Source organism: Hippopotamus amphibius, chromosome 8 (genome assembly GCF_030028045.1).
Source record: "Hippopotamus amphibius kiboko isolate mHipAmp2 chromosome 8, mHipAmp2.hap2, whole genome shotgun sequence".
Lineage (NCBI taxonomy): Eukaryota > Metazoa > Chordata > Mammalia > Artiodactyla > Hippopotamidae > Hippopotamus > Hippopotamus amphibius.
In genome coordinates, this window is record NC_080193.1 from 126,838,690 (window position 1) to 126,859,794 (window position 21,105).

A 21,105-nucleotide genomic window follows, 5' to 3' on the forward strand; every position below is an offset into this window, starting at 1 on the left:
AACTGGGCACAGCATTAAACAGTTTTTCAAAACATGAAAACCAAAACCTGGAATCACTGGAGAAAAAGACATTCTTTCTAGAAAGTGGTAATTATGTACAACAGTTCAGAGCAGATTATCCCAGTCTTTCTATTTGTTAGCTAGAGTACCGCTTTGGAGAAAATGAATTTTCATCTTGTTGAACTCTACCTAGGTGAGGATTGGACCTAGATCGAGTTTCAGCCATATTCATCAAAAAATGAACAGCTATTGTAAAAGCAAAGGCAGAAGTAGGAAATAAATATAAGAAAAAGATGGAAAGAATATTTTCCTATAAAAATGAAGGGAAAATAGTTTAGCATTAACAATTGTTACAAATCAGTACTCTGCCTTCAAGAGTTCAGTAGTTGTCACTAGATCCATTTAATATGTCCTACTTTCAGTACATGTGTATTTACTGACCTTTCTCCTTTGAAATCAGAAACCTAACTCCCAAGCCCATGTGGAAGGACTCTTCCAGCTTCTCTCCTCTCCTCTTTACACTGTTGTATTTCCACTCAGTTAACCACATAGTATAAACATACTCAGGGGTATCCTGAGTAAAAAGCTCACAAAGAACTCCTTCTTGCCTTTCATTGACTTTAAAGTCATCCTGGGCAGAGATGTTCCTATACAACCAGTGTTACCAATTATTTATTCAGCTGTCTTCAGTGCATATTTATCGAATATCTTTTGTTTTACTTTATTGTTTGGTAATCATTCTGTCTTTCTCTGCAGAGGTAGGTCTTAGCTAACAGAGAAGAAAGGGGACTGCTTTTGAACCTATTATGTACAGTTGACCCTTGAACAGTGTGGTGGTTGGCTCACCTACTGTCTGCACAGTGGAAAATCCACGTATGACTTATGGTTGGCCTTCTGCTGGATCCATGGACTTAACCAGCCGCAGATAGTGTAGTGCTGTAAGATTTGCTGTTGAAAAAACCCATGTCTCTAAGTGGACCAGCGCAGTTGAAAGCTGTGCTGTTCAAGGGTCAACTGGATTTAGCCTTAACTTAAATATTCTTATGTAATGCTCACAGCCATGTATTGTTATTACTGTATAGGGTAATGTTATTCCTGTTTTCTAGATGCAGAATCTGAAGCATGATTTTCCTAAAATCACACAGCTGAGTGGCGGATCCAGGATTTAAACTTAATTTGTCTGATGCCAAAAGCCTAAAGTTTTCTGTTAAACACAAAGGACCCAGGACTTGCCTGCCCCTGTCCAAACCCTATTTCATGACTGCAAAGGCCTTTTGTACTGGGATGTAAGCAGTAGCTCTGAGTGTATATGTCAGATCTTATTAGAAAGTGAGTTTCTTGATTTTCATAGAGTGAGGGAGATACTGGATTTACTTGGTTTCATGTATCGCTGCAGAGAAATGTAACTTTTCTGTTTATGAACAAGGTTGTACACACATTATTATAATCATTTTTTAGAAATCATTCTAAAGATGAACTTTTTAAAACTCAGGATTTCATCTTGTCTTTGTATTGACTTGTTTTTATGTTTATTTACTTCCCATTGAGGTTATCAAGGAAACAGGAACTTCATTATGAACTACTAATACTTAAGACTTCCTGGGTGTCTTCTTAAATGTTTGTTGTATAAATGACAGTCTGTGAGTGATAAATTTTTATAAGGAAGGATTCCTTATTTGCCTTTAGCTTTGGCATCTCCTTTTTTATGGCTCTTTTTTGTAGAATAGACACACTCACTCCCCACCTTGCTCAAAGATTCTCTGTCATGGCTTTCAGATCATGGAAGGGGTGAAGTCTCTCCGTCAGTCTGTAGGGCGATGCTGTTGTTTATGTAGCTTCCAAAATAAAAGAGAGGGATATTCAGAGTAGGCATACAAAAGCTTATAGTTCCTTTAGTAAAAATAATGCAATTTTTCTTAAAAATTCAATCATAGTTATCATAGTTCCAAAACAGAAATTCAGTTTCTTGTCCTTTGATATTAAGTTTTAATCAACCCATACTATGAATTATTTTAGTTATGATTGGCTCCCTTAAGGCTGGAAGCTTGGTTGGACTGGAAGTCTAGCGCTCAAGTACAGCCTGAGGAGGAATTGGGAGTCGAGCATAGGATCTCTTAAAGTCACTGAGTTGAGAAAGAGAAACGGACAAACTAACTTAGACTTTTTTGCCCAGTAACGAAGAGGAGGTAGCCAGGAAACCCTCTCCTTGGATGGCTTAGAAACAGCTCCATTTTGAAGTGCCAAGAAATCTAACCTCAGATTTCCACTCTTCTGATTAACCATCCCAGCCCCCATGAGGCCAGTTCAGCCATCTTCCCTTCTGCTCCCAGACTTCTCAGATTTCAGAAGACAGTTGAGTGACAAATGCCTGCCACCATTGCTTAGATAGTCTTTATTTTAAGCGCTGTGCCCATTGTGAAACTGCTTATTGTAAAATCTTAAGCCGCTGCGGAGTAAAATGGTCTAATCCCTTATTGAAATGCTTCTGAATACAACTGAAATATAAAGGAACTTAATGTTTAACAATGCTATGTTTATTGCTGTATAAACCTTACAAAATTTATAAAGTGGCTCTCTATTTTTATTTCTCAGTAACAGATGATGAATATTAGTGAAAAGGAAATAATAAAAGCAGTATGTTAAACTGAAAAAAGTTTATATTTAACTTTAGTGTAGAAATTTTACCTTCCAACTTTTTAGACCTACATTATAATGAAAATGTACTTGGGAGAAATGCCTCTAACATTAGAGGAAAATGAGAATGGGAAAGTGGAATTGTATGGATCATTCACTTGAACATAAATCAGAATTTAATTGCTTGTAAGAACCAAAAGGTAGATCAATTTTATTTTAGAAACAGGACCAGCATGGATAGAATATTGGGTTCTAGGTTAAATAATTATTAAAGTCTAGTATGAACGACAAAAACAGAGATACCTCAGGCCATTATAAAAAATATTTTGTTTCCTTTTTTAGGGCACATTTAAAGTGAAATCTTAAGAAGTTTATAACTCCTGTCCTCCTGAAACATAACCTATACCAGAATTAGTATTATTGCATAAGTTTGCAGTTTTATTTAAACACTTTTACTCAAACAGTTATTAATTTAGTATTTTAGTTCTTCTCTGTTCTGTGTATTCTTAACAGTGAAATTAAATTTTTCCTTTCTGATTTGTTTAGTTTTAAATTAGGCTCACTCAGGGCTACCTTCCAGAGACTGTGACATGGCCCTTGATGCCTTTTGGCATCAGCTTTTATTAAAGTCAGTGTGTGTTCTTGTCTTTGTCATCTTGGAAGGACACTTACGCTAATCGTGCCAACTTGGATCCATTTCCGAGGTTTGCCACAGGAAGCAAAATACTGAAATTATCATAAAAGCAAACCATTCTTCAGTGTTTTAAAAATGGCACTGAAACATAAAAGTGAGAACAAAATTTCTAGAGTCTAATAGTTGATGACTTATATGCCCTATATATATTGCAAGCATTTCTCGCCCAAACTCAACAAGCAGACAGAAGAGTGACTATGTAAAAGGGAAGAGCAAGTCCTTGACCCATGGCTAGAAATAGTGAAGGTGTGTTTCTGTGCCATCCTGCCCTACCGTATGACTCAGGTTCTGGAATCAGCTCTACTTTAAATGATTGCTAGCATCACACTCTGGTGAGTCCTAAGTTGAGCTTTCCCATTAAAAGACATGAATGCTGCGGTCTGAAATACTTTGAATACTTTTATTGATCAACTTGGAGAGAACGTGCTAATATAAAAATTTCATACATTATATAGTTGATCAGTTGATTATTGAATGTGTTCTAATAGGATATGAGGTTTATTTTCCCCTGTTTTTCCTACAGGCATAATGAAGTGGCTTAAAGAGATAAATAAGAACAAAGTTTTCCTTCTAGGGTAGGCATGCTTTTGGCTATTTATCCCTCATTGTTGCAGATTCGTTCTTTGTGTTCAAAAGTTTAATTTTCCATATTCCAGACGATTCATAGAGATTAGCCACAGTTTATTTAAACAGAGAAGACACACACAAAGCAATAGTTTAAAAAATTTTTTTCAGAAAGAATTCATTTGCTTACTTTTCTTAAAAACATCTTTCCCATTTCATTGAGGCAGATTTGGAAGTCAAACCAGAAACTTCAGGCTCTACTACGATGGAAAGCACTTTGTTGGGGAGAAGCGCTTTGAGTCCATCCACGATCTGGTGACTGATGGATTGATTACTCTCTATGTTGAAACCAAGGCAGCAGAATACATTGCCAAGATGACGATAAACCCAATTTATGAGCACATAGGATACACAACCTTAAACAGAGAGCAAGCATACCAAAAACATATGCCAGTCCTGAAAGAGACACTTGATGAGAAAGATTCTACAGGCCAGGATGGGGTATCAGAGAAAAGGGTAAGCTACCATGAAACCACACTTTATCTTCTTCTGTTTCGGGTTCTTATAAGAAAACCATTATTGCCAGAAGAGATTGACTTCTCCACAGTGCTTTGTAAGGGATATGCATTTTCCTTAATGTCTAGTCTCTGTGATGCTGAGCTTTGCATATATCTAATTCTTGTTCATTTAAAATATGTCAGGTTTATTTTTGTACTCCTGATTATCTCCTATTTTATCAGTTTCACAGTCTTAAAAATTTGTTGGAAAAATGACCCCTAGTAAAGAAGTTCAGGGGTTTTGGTCAGAAGCATAACTTACACTAGCTGTATTACATAAAAAATTAAGGGGGTCATATTGTCTATCAAATTTACATTGTTTCCCTTAAAGATAATTTGCTTTACAAATAGTTCTGTTCTTTAGCAAATTGATAGATAATCTATATTTTTAAATACACATGATTAAATTCAGTCTATCAATAACTGTTATACTATTTTGAGAGTCAGTCTTGAGTAACAGGAGAATTTATCTCTTTATGGGCTTATGAAGTAACTGAATTAGGAAGGTATACTTTTCTTTAATTATGAAAGATAATTTGAGTTTTTGATTTGTCATGTTTTAATTGTAATATAGTTAAGGTTAACATCAGAAGTTTTAATTCCTTGGCATTAAGAGAATTTTACGTTGAAAATTGTCCTCCCTTTCATCCCCTAGGAAAAAGAGTGAGAATTTCCTCGTTTTATATTGTGTGGGATTTAGTTGGGAGAATTTTATGTATTCTAATTGTGATTGTGTTAGTTAATTCTTATATTTTTGAGTATCCTAAGTTGCCATATTAAAGAAATGTAGTATTATATAGCAATTTGAGCTTGATTCTGTCACCAAATATATTTGTATGAAAATTCTCTCATTTTACCAGTTGAGCGAACAAGTTACTTAAATTCTCTGTGCTTTAATGTAAAATTGTAATAGTAATCAGCTTGCTAGGATTGACCGAATGAGATAGTATGTATAAAATAATCAAACAGGGTTTGGCACAAAGTAAGCGCTCAATATGAGTTTGGTGTTAATGCTACTATGAGAGTCATATTACCTCAAGGAAGCATCCTAAAATTCCTCCCATTATCTTGGAGTATTTAGGTACAGAATGGAAATTTCAGATGTTCACTGTCCAGTTCAACTTTTAGTTTCTGGAAGATCTTACTTAGAATGGCATTTTGTGGCTACAGAGAAGCCAACATTTTAAATTATAGACTGTAGCAAATGGTTTTTCATATACTTAAATTTGTTAGGAACTACAAATCTTTTTTGGAAGTAACCAGAATTTACAGTCCTAAATGCATGCTGTATTTAATACTGTTCTTTTCACTCTAGTTCCCATTTTCTCACTTTTGGTTATTTTTCATTCATGGCATTTTCAGTAATGCTTGTATTCAGATATCTAATACTGATATTATATGTTATGAAGATGTGCCTTGAATATTCTAAGTTAACATCTGTGAAATATTTTTTAAATATGTACCTGTGAGTCTTTCAAATTTGATCAGCCTAATGATAACCTTTGCTAATGTGTTCTGTATACCTTTTTCTACATTAAGGGACTCAAGCTAAAGACACTTAGCTATTTAACATTGGGCTAGTCATTTAACCTCACAGGGCCTTGGTTGTCCCTCCTACAAGGTGAAAGTAATATTCACAGAGGCAAGAGACTGAGGTAGCTAGTGCCTAGAGGATGCTTTTAGCTCTAGGATCCACAATACGCTATGTATTCTGGCAATGTTACCTGTTACATTACCTGGATTTTTTTGTGCTGAAGGCCAGTGACGTAGAGTGAAATAGCTGGCCCTGGAAAGTGTTTCTCTTCAGCAAGCCTGGATTAAGAATCATGTCTTAGAAACTACTCTTAGCTTTAAACTGCATGCATCTTAAATCCAGTTGGCTTAAAATCTACTCACTCAAAACTAGATTTATTTTATTTACAGGTGTCATCCAACAGGACAGGGATGATGACCTGTTCAACAGCTTGAAACATTGATTCCCTGTCACAGTGGATGACATTTGTAAGTAAAGACAATCATGTTTAACTGATTTAAAATACCTACTGACACAAGCATGGTTTAGTAAATATTTTACTGGGTCCTAAATAGCTAAATCCCCTCTTGTCCATCACTGCTTTTCCTCAGAGGCAAAAAGTGTTGGCTTTGCGGGAGCTAGTATGCTGTTGTGGAAGGGATAGTAGCATTGGAATGAAGAGCTAGGTTCTACTACAGGCATTGATTTTTCTGTGTCACTTTGGGCAAGCTTTTTCACTTCTCTGAGACTGTGTTTCCCACCTTTAAATAGGAGGGCTTTGGACTAGATGGCATCCATGGTCTGGTTTATATAGTCTGATCCTTCAGGGAGTGCAGGTTTTGTAGGAGAGCAAACAGCTTGAGAAAGAGCACTGGAGTGGGATCGAGAGAGGAGAGATCTGTTTTTTGCTTATCTGCTAACTGTATGGCCTTAGGGCAATCCCCTAGCCTGTCTGGACTTCACTTTCCTCATATATAAGACAAGAGGTTTTCTAAAACAATTTTTACAGGATTTTAATAAATACTTACTGCAAAAAGGGTTCCGTGCTCAAATAGATTTGATAAAAATTGTTTTCTTTTTTAACTTAACCATTTCTTTTCTGTAGGCATCTCAACTCTGCTAATGCCTAATGTGCATTATGACTCTCAAGAGTGCTCCCAAACCCTGCCATTATTCAGAACATTTTGGGAAAATAATATTTTGTGGAACCCACTTTGGGAAATTTTAAACCGGATGATCTCTTAAGATCTTTCCTTGTTCTAAAATCAAAGGATGAGAATTCTACACATATATTTTTTTTAGTCCTTAAGGTGTAAGTTGAGCGTCTGAACCTTTGTGGAAGGTTGGCCGGATGGTTTTATGGCCATAAAGCTTTTTACCACAGAAAGTGAATCCTGAAGATTCTTTGTTGTCCCTAGGAAATCTGGTGGCCTATTGTGAGAGGGAAATTTTTTTCCCAAGCGATATCTGTGTCATTTTTCTCATTAACTATTAAAGTTGCTTCCTCAGTTTCAATATCAATTAGAAATTTTAAATGTATCTCAGCATTTCTGACAATGCTTTTCAATCATGAAGCTATAGTATGTTGTAAAGCCAGATTTCCTTCTCTTCTAGAACAGCTTACCTTTGGTGGTCTAGGTTGGCCAAGAGCCCAACTTTTATTAGTTACTTTTAAAAAATTTATCTTGGAACTGCATTTTAATAGTTTCTTCTTCCAAGTGATGAATATAGTACACTTGCTTCAACAGACACTAGACCTCTGACAGACTGCAATGGTTTTATAATTTTACACTTATTAATAATGTAACTTTAAATCTCCCAAAACCATGATTTTGAAAATGTCTCTTATGACTGTTAATAATAGAAACTGTCAAATAAAATATATAATTTGCATTTCACAAACTGTGCTGTGAATCAGAACTCTCACTCTAGCCAACACCTCTTTACTTTTGAGTTTAGTCCTCTAAGCTCCAAACCTGTCTCACATGTGAGGATGCCCTGTGATGGCGAAGTGGGGCAAAATCTGCTCGTTGGTTTTATGGAAGTTCATTCACCAAGCTGAATAACCTACATGTGTCTGCGTGTTTGTGTATGTATGTTTTCTTTCCCTGGAAATTTGAAATGAATGCAGTTCTTGGCATTTTTCATATTAATTTATTCTTAATGAATTTCCTGTACATTTGAATTTCATTTTTCAAAGACTTCATTGGGGATCATCAGAATGTATATGTATTAAAAAAGGCCTTGTGAAACGTGAAGTTGAAATGAAAGCCGTGCCAAAAATTGCCATGACTACTGGAATTCTTTGGGAATTCTTTGGTTACCTCCATAAAATGGCTCCTTGGGAAAGCAGAAGGAGCATGGGCTGTCTGGTCTGCTAAGGAGTGAGTAGCATGAAGCAGTCTAAAAAAAATTGTGTTTGGTTACTGGATTTTGTGTTTTCCCAGTCTTTTGGACCATTTTTCCTCCTTCCTTGTTCCTCCCCAAGCTGTGCTCCTCTTGTTCTCCTTAACTCTGCCTTAATCCACATCCATCCCTCTGGCACCTTGTCAAATTTACACGCTCAAGTCTCCTCTGTGGCTTGTTCAAAGTTAGAATCAGTTGTTCAGGGTGAACAGGCCTTTAAAGAACTGCCAGATGTACCCAGGGTCACTTATTTGTATTAAAAAATCAATTTAGTAATTTATGAGGAGACTACAACTTCTCATAGTGGATTTCTCCTCCTCTGTAACTGTCCTTCTTAAGAAATCAAGTACAGTTTAAGAAAAGAAACCTACATTGTCAGTACATAATAAGTATATATTATTCTGTGTGTTCTTAGCAAGCCCTTAACCTCCTTGGGTCTTATTTGCCTCAACCTCTAAAATAAGGTTTATGGATTCCACTGCACTGGTGGTTGTGAGTATTAATGAGATTTTATAAAGTGCCCTTCCTTGTACATGATGCATTATTGCGTCTAGGCTCAGAGTGATCTCCAACCAGATGCCCATTCATGGATCTCAATATGGTCCCCCTGCCTTTGCTAGAAACAGCATGTTCAGGTTTCTCTTCAAGATCTGTCTTTTCAATGTTTCAGTTGCCCTCTGAGTTTAAAAGATAACATCAAAAGGCTCCTACTTGCTTCATCAAAAAGTGGAGTTTCTCTTAACAAGACTGTGATACCTCTAATTGTGTCCAGTTAAGAAGCATGTGTCTTTGCCCAATAATGTGCTAATGACTTTTAAGGCTAAAATATGTTATTTTCCTGTCATATTTACATTTTAGTATTGGCCAGCATTTTAACTCTACTTTCCCTAATTGTAAGACAGGTAAAGCCTTCTGGTCCTCTGCCTGCGAGTGAACAATTATTGAACCTGCACTCCTTGTTGAGACTGTTAGGATCTCTCAAATTTCCCCTAACTTCTAAGTCTGCTTATTCTCTTAACTCCAGCAGGGTAAACCTTCTCCTTCGTTTGCCTTAATGTCCTCACACTTTATTTTCTAAGTAGTCTTTTACGAGTCTCTATATAAAGAAATTCTTCCTGTTACTCAGAAGTTGTCTTGGAACTTAAACAAGTTAAGAGCACAGCAGACTATCATCCTCATTTCTTCTTTGGTTTCCATGAACTAAGTCATCTTCTACCAAAATTAATTGCATTTAATTCAACTGTCTGTTTGTAAGGAAACAGGCCAGGCTCTGGAAGTACTAAAAGATTTACAAGAAATAAGCCCTGCCTCAAAGAACTTACACTGTAATGTTTTCACTGTTTCTACCCTATTTAATTAACATAGACACCTTGATAGCAAGAGGCAGGCTACCTGTGTAATCTGTGTTATATTACAGGTGTTAAGCAAATATTAAGTTGCACTTACTCTGATTTGAGTTTGCTGCTATAACAGCCCAACAGACTACAGGAAACACTTTTGTAGATAAGAACACCAATTTTTCAGAATCATGAATCAGAAATTAATATGACGTTCTGGCACCTACCCCAGTTTCAAAGGCTTTAATCCCACAATATCGTTTCATTTCGGAATCAGCACCTTGAGTTTTACATAAACGGTTGTTGACTAAATGAACAAATGAATGTTACTGTATTTTATGAATTCAGCCAAATCCAAGGCCCTGATGTAATTCAGTCCTAAGACTGAGAAAGAAAAGTATACTAATTCAACTTGATAGTCTATATTTTTCCCTTTAAGAACTCAGAATCTTTAGATTGTCCCTGTGAGGCAGGGAGGGCCATTCCTCTTTCCATAGATATACCATTTAAGTTACAGAAAAATTGTCTTTGTGACATGAAGTAGATTGTGAAGAGTAGTGGATAGACATACCTCTTTAGTGACATGCTCGAAGAAGCCAATGTGGCAAGGGGCATCTCCCCAAACTCACATTGTCAGTCGTGTGTCAGGACAACCTAGACCCCATCAGAGAATCTCATACGTGAAGTGATTAATGAAAGCTGAAATGGGGCCCAGGAAATTGTTTATGTGAACCTCATCTGTCCTTCCATCGGATCACCCACAGAAAGGATTAGTAATTGAAAGCCATTAGTGAAAAGCAGATGGAAAGAGGAAGGTGGAAGATAAACATCAGTTCTTCAGCTCCAAAGAATCAGGCCAACGGAAGACCAAATTGTAATTTTCCAGGCCAGCTGCAGTTTTGGAAGATTTCTGTATATGAGCCAATTAAATAAATAAAATAACTCTTAAATTACTGGTTTGAGGGTTGGAAAAGGAAGCTGTTAGAAATACTTTCACAATTGCTATTTCAGAGCCTTTAGCATTTCGGTGGGAAAATAATCATTGATAACAAGATCCCTGTCCATTAACTTTGTGAAACAGAAATCAACTCTGGTGGCTTTAGGATGGTAATAGCATTTTGGGGTCCCAAGCAAGTAGAGACAATCAAGCAATAATCTGGCCTTCCCATGTTGCTCAAAAACTAACTTTGTGGGCAATTCTAAAAGAATCAGCTCTCCAGTTTTAGTAAATCCTTATATTAGATCTTTTGCTCAATGATTTGGATCTGTAATTTTCATCTTATGCTTTTTGCTGCATATTTCCCCCTTATATTTGGAGTCATTTCTCTTTCCTCCTAATATTTAGATTTCTCAGAGACTGATAAGTCATAGCCATGCCCTGAGCCTTTTTTGTAAGTTATGAAAACTTAATGGTTTTATATGGCCGCATAAGTTAGTCCTGAACTCCTCTTGGGTTTCCTTCAAGTTACTATAACTGGTCAAAAATGCTCAAACCTGAGCTTTATATTGCAATAATTAGATACTTTCAATAAGAAATTATAGACATCTGTAATGGCTACTGTTGATACCCTTATTTGTATGTCTACTATTTCACTATGGTTTCTTCAGTAACTTGAATGAATCAACCCTGCTATCCTCTATTTCCTTAGCTTCTGAAACCATCCATTGAAAATCCACTAATGCTGTTGATCTGTTTTACATTATGAAATTTTATATCTCATACAACTTAAACATTTTCCTTGATAATTTCTAAGTTACTATACTTATTTACCAGCAAGTGTTTGACAAAAGGTCACCTTTACTGTAAAATATCCCTCCAAAAGCAGAAGCTTTTATGTAAGCTGCAGATTATTTAACACCTTCTTAAGGGATTTACACCTCCCTTCCTTTTGCCCACTCAACAGGAAGGGATCCCTGATTGTGGTTGCTTCATAACTTTAAAATGACTTTGGGCTGCTACCCAAGTTCATAGTAAGGAAAAAACTGATACCCTATCCCTTGAAAAAGTTCTGTTTTTCCATATAATGGGGGAAACTCTACAAATGAGCCCATACCTCTTTAGAGGCTCGTTTTCTGAGCATTCTTTATAAGTGAACTTTATTGAGTATAATTTACATACAGTAAAATGTATACAGTTACGTGTACAGTTTGATGCGCTTTGACAAATGTATGCACCTGTGTAACCACTATGTCCAACCAAATGTAGAACATTTCATTACTCCAGAAAGTTCCCTGGTGCCCCTTTGTAGAAAATCCTACCTCCACCCCCTGCCTGGGGCAACTACTGCTTAGATTTGCATCTGACAAGAAATTTGTTTAATGGTTGATATAACAGGTGACATCCTATTTAATGTTTTAGCTTTCTACATTTATAGCACTTCGGACTGCCATCTTTTTTCTTTTTATTTATTATAAACACATCATCTTATTATCTTTAAACACCTATCTTCCTTATCTCTGATTTTAGATGGTAAAATATCTCAGGTCATGTATTTTTATTTTATTTATTTTTATTTTTTATTTTTTAATAAATTTATTTATTTATTGGCTGCTTTGGATCTTCGTTGTTGTGTGTGGGCTTTCTCTAGTTGCTGAGAGTAGGGGCTACTCTTTGTTGTGGTGTGCAGGCTTCTCATTGCGCTGGCTTCTCTTGCTGTGGAGCACGGGCTCTAGATGCTCAGGCTTCAGTAGTTGTGGCACAAGGGCTCAATAGTTGTGGCTCTTGGGCTCTAGAGCGCAGGCTCAATAGTTGTGGCGCATAGGCTTAGTTGCTCCATGGCATGTGGGATCTTCCCAGACCAAGGATCGAACCCGTGTCCCCTGCACTGGCAGGCAGATTCTTAGCCACTGCACCACCAGGGAAGTCCCAGGTCATGTATTTTTAGGGAAATATGAGCAACAAAGGAATTATTGGTATGCGGTCGTGATTGTAAGATACTATAACTTGTTGAAGTTAAACCCTATCACTGTGGACTCTTCACTTTTTTTTTTTTTTTAAAGTAAATATCTTCATTCGATTTTTTTTAATTAATTAATTTAATTATTTTATTGGCTGTGTTGGGTCGTTTTGCTGTGCACGGGCTTTTAGTTGTGGTGAGTGGGGGCTGCTCTTCGTTGTGGTGCGCAGGCTCCTCATTGCCATGGCTTCTCTTGTTGCAGAGCATGGGCTCTAGGCACATGGGCTTCAGTAGTTGCAGCGCATGGGCTCAATAGTTGTGGCTCATGGGCTCTAAAGCACAGGCTCAATAGTTGTGGCGCACAGGCTTAGTTGCTCCGCGGCATGTGGGATCTTCCTGGAGCAGGGATTGAACCTGTGTCCCCTGCATTGGCAGGCAGATTCTTAACCACTGCGCCACCTAGGAAGCCCGACTCTTCACTTTTTAATCTGTAATAAGGACTTTAATAAATTTGGGTGTACAATGAGAAAGGGCTCTTAGGTGCAGGGAGGGAGATCTGCTGCGGTCTTGGACCCGAGCCAGAAGCAGTCAGCCAGCCCCCCTTTAATCACTGGCTATCCCCCTTGCCATTCCTCTCTGACCTGGGCTAGGTCCCATGGCAGGTGTTAGTCATGGTCAAGTTGATAGAAAAGTAAGGGTGTCCCCTGCTCTCTGAATGTGAACTGTACTACATGGTACCAGGTATCACAATGAGAAAAACTACCATTTCTGCTTCCTCCTCCAGTCTACTCCAAGGAAAAAAGGCATTCTTTGTGTCAGTGATATAAAAATTCCAGAATTCCCTATGGAACACCACTAGAGCATTTTTTTTTTTCAGCTTTATCAAGGCCGCTAAAGCATTTAGATTTCTCTCCTTATAATCCTTGAAAGCATGCAGGTGCAACCCACTCAAGAATCCTGTAGATCAGAGTTCTTTGCCCAGTCCCAGGTGAAGAATGACATTCTCTTGTGTGACAAGCTTCCATGGGAGGACTGTGGGTCATATAAAATTCCTGGAGAAATGGTTATAACTTTTCTCCCGTCTTCCTCAGAAAAGCCTATTGGAATGTGAGTGAATGAGAAAACAGTGAAAAACAATAAGAACATAAAAATCCCACCATATCCCACTATTGGTGGATAACATAACCAATAACATTCTGCTGTTTATCCTTCGAGAGAGAGAGAGAGAGTTTGTGTGAGAGAGAGAGTGCGCGCACACGCACGAACGAGCACGCCAAGCTTCTGCATCATTACAGTTACCCAGTTCTAAATTAACAAAGCTTTTTGAGAGGAAAGGATTGCCGTAAGTTCCATCTGCAACAGAGGGACTTAGCTGGAACTATTATTTAAACCAGAAATATTTTGCTCTCTGGTGGATGTAACATTCTAATCACCACTTATTTCAATGTGAATAGTGAATTTCCTTTTTTTCTTTTTAGAAAAGGCTCCTCCCCAAATGCCTTTGCCTAAGATAATGATTATGACAGATGCTTTTATTTGGAAAGAGTGCTCATAGTTATTGCAAAGGGACTGATTTTTTTTTTCATATTTTTTTTTCTTTCTTTGTTTTTTTTTAAGAACTTTTATTGAGATACAGTTAACAGACAATAAACAGCATATATTTAGAGTGTACAATTTGGTATCCCAATCTCCCAATTCATTCCCCCCCCAACCCTCCCCACTTTCCCCACTTGGTGTCCATGTGTTTGTTCTCTACACCTGTGTCTCGATTTCTGCCTTGCATTTCCTCTTTCATAGTTGTTAGCATTTGCCTTATGTATTGAGGTGCTCCTATATTGGGTGCATATATATTTATAACTGTTATCTCCTCTTCTTGGATGGATCCCTTGATCTTTATGTAATGTCCTTTCTTGTCTCTTGTAACATTTTTTATTTTAATGTCTATTTGATCTGATATGGTATTGCTACTCCAGCCTTCTTCTGATTTTCATTTGCATGGAATATCTTTTTCCACCCCCTCACTTTCAGTCTGTATGTGTCCCTAGGTCTGAAGTGGGTCTCTTGTAGACAGCATATATATGGGTCTTGTTTTTGTATCCATTCAGCCAGTCTGTGTCTTCTGGTTGATGCATTTAGTCCATTTACATTCAAGGTAATTGTCGATATGTATGTTCCTATTACCATTTTCTTAATTGTTTTGTTGTCTTTGTAGGTGCTTTTCTTCTCTTATGTTTCCCGCTTAGAGAAGTTCCTTTAGCATTTGTTGTAGGGCTGGTTTGGTGGTGCTGAATTCTCTTAGCTGTTGCTTGTCTGTCAAGCTTTTGATTTCTTCATCAAATCTGATTGAGATCCTTGCTGGGTAGAGTATTCTTGGTTGTAGATTCTTCTCGGTCATCACTTGAAATATATCATGCCACTCCCTTCTGGCTTGCAGAGTTTCTGCTGAGAAATCAGCTGTTAACCTGATGGGAGTTCCCTTGTATGTTATTTGTTGTTTTTCCTTGTTGCTTTTAATAACATTTCTCTGTCTTTAATTTTTGTCAGCTTGACTAATATATGTCTTGGCGTGTTTCTCCTTGGATTTATCCTGCCTGGGACTCTCTGTGCTTCCTGGACTTGGGTAGCTATTTCCTTTCCCATGTTAGGGAAGTTTTCAATCTCTTCCAGTATAATCTCTTCCAGTATTTTCTCGGGTCCTTTCTCTCTCTCTTCTCCTTCTGGGACCCCTATAATGCAAACGTTGGTGCATTTGACCTTGTCTGAGAGGTCTCTTAGGCTGTCTTCAGTTCTTTTCATTCTTTTTTCTTGATTCTTTTCTGCATCAGTGATGATCACCATTCTGTATTTCAGGTCACGTATTCGCCCTTCTGCCTCAGTTAATATGCTATTGGTTCCTTCTAGTATATGTTTCATTTCCGTTATTGTGTTGCATATCTCTGTTTGTTTGCTCTTTAATTCTTCTAGGTCTTTGGTAAACTTTTCGATCTTTGCATCCAGTCTATTTTCAAAGTCCTGGGTCATCTTCACTATCATTATTCTGAATTCTTTTTCTGTAAGGGTTCCTATCTCTTCATTTAGTTGTTTTTCTGGGGCTTTATCCTGTCCCTTCATCTGGTACAAAGTCCTCTGCTTTCTCATTTTCTCTATCTTTCTGTGGCTGTGGTTTTCAGTTCCACAAGACGAAATACTGCTGATACTGCTTGATTCTGGTGTCTGCCCTCTTGTGGAGGAAGCTATCTAGGAGCCTCCTGTGTGCTTCCTGATGGGAGGGACTGATGGTGGGTAGGGCTGGGTGGGCGGAGCTCAGTAAAGCTTTAATCTGCTAGTCTGCTAATGGGTGGGGCTGTGTTCACACCTTGTTTGTTGTTTGGCCTGAGGCCACCTAGTGCTGGAGCCCACAGGCTCTTTGGTGGGGCTAATGGCAGACTCTGGGAAGGCTCACGCCAATGAGCACTTCCCAAAATCCCTGCTGCCAGTGCCGCTGTCTCCTCTGTGAGCCACAGCTGCCCCCCACCTCTGCAGGCAGCCCTCCAACACCAGCAGGTAGGTCTGGTTCAGTCTCCTGTGGGGTCACTGCTCCCTCCCCCTGGGTCCTGGTGAGCATATTTTTTTGTGTGCCCTCCAAGAGTGGAATCTGTTTCCACAAGTCCTGTGGAGGTCCTGCAATCAAATCCCACTGGCTTTCAGAGTCTGATTCTCTTGGGATTCCTCCTCCTGTTGCTGGACTCCCAAGTTGGGAAGCCTGATGTGGGGCTCAGAACCCTCACTTTAGCGGGTGAACTTCTGCAGTATAACTGTTCTCCAGTTTGTGAGTCACCCACCCAGCATTTATGGGATTTGATTTTAACGTGATTGCGCCCCTCCTACCGTCTCATTGTGACTTCTCCTTTGTCTCTGGATGTGGGGTGCCTTTTTTGATGAGTTCCAGTGTCTTTCTGTCGATGATTGTTCAGTAGTTAGTTGTAACTCTGGTGCTCTTGCAAGAGGGAGTGAGCACACGTCCTCCTACTCTGCCATCTTAATCCTATCTCTCATATTTTTTAAATTCATAGTGATATTAGATTGTAAATAAGGGATTTTAACCTTTCACTTTGGGTTTCATACCAAAGTATTCTAAACTTTTAAGCGAAATTATTTTTTTTTGCTCTAGGACAGAATACATAAACAATAAGGGATCTTTAACATTTGATCTGGTCTTAACCCGTAAAAGAAATTCTGTAGCCCTACGGGCTAATGTTTGGTCATAGCTTTGGAGCAGTCCGCAGCGTCTAGTTCAAATGCTCTCTTTATGCTACTCCTTTTCTCTCTTAATTCCTTATTTTTTGAGATTTGTTTTCCACAGATATCCAGCTTTATTCCTCAAATAAAAGCACTTCAGAAGGAGCTTTGATTATCACATGTTGTCTCCTATTTATCCAGTCATTCCCACACACCCCCCCCCCCCAAAACAATTTTTTTTAATTGGGCATCTCCTTGGAACAGAAGATCAGGATCCTCATCTTATGACTTGAACTAATTATGTCACTTTCAGCATGTCATCAATCTCTCTGAACCTCAGTTGTAAAAGGAAGGACTCAGCTTCATAGGTGTCATTCAGGTCCCTTCTAGCTGTCACCCATAAATTTTCTTTTTTAACCTGCAAGAGGTTTCTCAGACTTAAGATTCTGTACTTCTGAGACCTTATTATCTAAGAAGTAGAACAGACTGAAAATATGCAGATTTTTGAAAACTTTTATTTTATATTAAGAGTATAGTTGATTTACAGTGCTGTTAGTTTCAGGTATACAGCAAAGTGATTTAGTTATACATGTCTATTCTTTTTCAGATTCTTTTCCCATATAGTTTATTACAGAGTATTGAGTAGAGTTCCCTATGCTATACAGTAGGTCCTTGTTGATTGCCTGTTTTATATATAGTAGTGTGTATGTGTTAATCCCAACCTCCTAATTTATAACACCCCCATCTTGCCCCTTTGGTAACCATAAGTTTGTTTTCTAAGTCTGAGTCTGTTTCTGGTTTGTAAATCAGTTCATTTGTATCATGTTTTAGATTCCACATACAAGTGATATCATGTGATATTTGTCTTTCTCTGTCTGACTTACCTCACTAGGTATGGTAATCTCTAGACCCGTCCAGGTTGCTGCAAATGGCATTCCTTCGTTCTTTTTATGGCCGAGTAATATTCCATTGTATATATGTACCACATCTTCTTTATTCATCTGTTGATGGACATTTAGGTTGCTTCCATGTCTTGGCTATTGTAAATAGTGCTGTAATGAACATTGGGGTACATGTATCTTTTCGAAGTATGGTTTTCTCCAGATGTATGTCCAGGAGTGGGATTGCTGGTAACTCTGTTTTTAGTTTTTTAAGGAACCTCCATACTGTTCTCCATAGTGGCTGTACCAATTTAGATTCCCACCAACAGTATAGGAGGGTTCCCTTTCCTCCACACCCTCTCCAGGATTTATTGTTTATAGACTTTTTGATGATGGCCATTCTGAATGCTGTGAGATGATACCTCTTGTAGTTTTGATTTGCATTTCTCTAATAATTAGTGATGTTGAACATCTTTTCACATGCTTTTGGGCCATCTGTATGTCTGCTTTGGAGAAATGTCTATTTAGATCTGCCCACTTTTTTATTAAGTTGTTTTTTTTATATTGAGCTGCATGAGCTGTTTGTATATTTTGAGAATAATCCCTTGTTGGTCACGTCATTCGCAAATATTTTTTTCCCATTCTGTGGGTTGTCTTTTCATTTTGTTTATGGTTTCCTTTCCTGTGCAAAAGCTTTTAAGTTTAAACGTGCACATTTAAGTATAGGCTTGACTCTGCTGCTGACTAGGATTTTAAGTCTTTGAGCTGGTCATATAATTTTTTTTGGCCTCAGGGAATTGAAGGTCTCTTCTTGCTCCTCAGTATAGATCCTCTAAAAGTTGTAAACTAAGAATAATAACAGTAGTAACAACATTTATTGAGCCTGGTTATGTGAGAAAGTCAGCTAAGTACTTTACCAGATTATCTCCTTTAATCTTTATAGCAATCCTTTTGAGGGTAGGTATTATAATAACGTGGGTATCTTTGGGGATGATAGGTTTATGGTGAGTTATCAAGGGATTCTGTGGGTGTTTTTTAATAGTGCATCCTTTATTTTTAAATATGAAATCACGGAGGACAATCAGACCCTTCTACCAGATGCCCCTTGGTGTCACCGTGAAGACTGAACATTGGACTGTGTTAGTTTTTAGACTAAGTGGATCACTGTATTTTGAGTAATTGGGTTACTCAAAAGAGAGACGTTAAAACATCCTGGAACCTGTCCAGAGGAAGTTGAAGCGTAGTTCAAATGGGCCCTTCACCCATTGAGGCATGATGCTACTCTAGAACTGCAACTCTTATGTTCAGTTTTTAAAGTAAACTCTTATCAAATATTAAAAGAAGATTCCAGTTTACAGAATAAGAAAGTCTATGTTCAAATTTTAAATATAAAAAAATGAACAAACTCTCTTTCCCTGTAATGTAGCTTAGTTCTCTAATGCTTGCTTGTGTCAAATGCTACCCTCCCTTCTTTAAGTGCTACAGAAGTGTACAAATCCAAATAGTCTTGTTCCTTTCATTGGAACAACAACACAAATAAATAAGAAAGGATTTATACTAATGTGATGCTGTAAATTGTATATACATGTGCAAAGCTGTCAGTAATCCAGCATGTGTATTATTGATTGATTGATTGATTGGCTGTGTTGGGTCTTTGTTGCTACACATGGACTTTGTGTAGTTGTGGCGAGTGGGGGCTACTCTTGGTTGTGGTGCACAGGCTCCTCATTGCGGTGGCTTTTCTTGTTGTGGAGCACAGGCTCTAGGCACATGGGCTTCAGTAGTTGCAGCACACAGGCTCAATAGTTGTGGCTCATGGGCTTAGTTGCTCCATGGCATATGGGATCTTCCTGGAGCAGGGCTCGAACCTGTGTCCCTTGCATTGACAAGCAGATTCTTAACCACTGCGCCACCTAGGAAGTCCCAGCATGTGTATTTTAAATCACAGTATACTTAATAGAATGAGATCTGGATAAATTTCTTTAAAGTTTTTATAACTGAACCATATTAAATGATTAACATAATTTATCTGAGTATTAATGAAATATAATGGTAACTGAGATTTATAATAAAGCATGTCATTTATTATATTTAAGTCAGCACACTTTTACATTTTCAATAGTTGACTTAAATTCAGGTTGACATCTTCAGGTTTTCATCATTTCAGTCGTCAGAGTGCTTATTAGCATTTCATTGTCAAAGTTGAAGCTTACTTAGCTTTTTGAAACTGACAAAAGACCTTTGAGTTGACAGTCACCTCCTAAATAAACAAGATTTTGAAGGCAATTGAAGTGTCTTTCAGATCAGTGCTCCAGGGACTATATGTAAAACTTACTGTAGAGAGTTTATTATAATTTAGAGGCAAAAAGAAAAATAAACAAAAAACCCCTCTCACAGAAAGAGAAAAACAAATATTGTATATTAACACGTATATGCGGAATATAGAAAAATGGTAACCGTCAGCCGGTTTGCAAGGCAGAAATAGAGACACAGATGTAGAGAACAAACATATGGACACCAAGTGGGGAAAGTGGGGAGGGTTGGGGGGGAATGAATTGGGAGATTGGGATTGCCATATATACATTACTAATAAGAAAAAAATGCCAAATTGTACACTCTAAAAAAAAAAAAAAAGAATCCTGCTAAATCAGTTTATTGAGAATTCCTACCCTTGGAAATTCTAATATCTATTCTAAATATCAAATCAAACTCAGCATCCCCTCTACCCCCAGCTGATATCTGATCACCCTGCCTGGCCTTCAGCTAGAATCCCCCAGACTTGATGTCTCCTCTTAGTACTTCTCCATCCACCAGTGCAGCACCCCGCCCGCCACTTACTCTTTGGCTGTAAATCCCCACTTGTATTTGGGATGGAGCCCAGTTCTATACTGGAGTCACTCTCCCCCTATTGCAATAGTCTTTTTGAATAAAATTTATCTTTACTACTTTAAAAAACAACAACAACAAAAAACCCCTCTTAACTTTTTAACACATTTTGAGTTTATCATTTTTCATGGTATCTCCCAGGAACAGGGAAACCAATAACAATGAATAAAGATTTGCTTCAGAACTGTAAGAGAAAAAAATCACAGATATTATTACTAATGTTAGTACTTTTGAGAAATAAAATAATGAATAATATTTTTAAAAATAACTTTAATGTAAAATAAACTTTGGGGAAAGTTCTGAAACATGCAGTCATGAATAGTTTTTTTTATTCAAGTGCCAAATCAAATCAGTGCTCTCACCAATGAAGCTTTTCAACAATGAAGCTTTGTGTACAGTAGAGATGCCTGCAGAAATTTTGATTCAGTAGAGTCAACATGTGGCCCAGACATCTATTAATATAATTGTCTTTCTCTCTTTCTCTCTCTCTCTCTCTATCTCTGTGTGTGTGTGTGTGT

At 37.7% G+C, this 21,105-nt stretch overlaps 1 protein-coding gene across 1 annotated transcript in view; it reads left to right on the plus strand.

Moving 5' to 3' along the window:
- Positions 1-21,105, plus strand: part of CHN1 (chimerin 1) — a 198,905-nt gene that overhangs the window by 114,471 nt on the left and 63,329 nt on the right. The window contains exon 7 of the mRNA XM_057746578.1: positions 4,120-4,408. Within this exon, the coding sequence (XP_057602561.1) occupies positions 4,120-4,408 (289 nt within the window). The remainder of the gene's footprint in view (positions 1-4,119; positions 4,409-21,105) is intronic.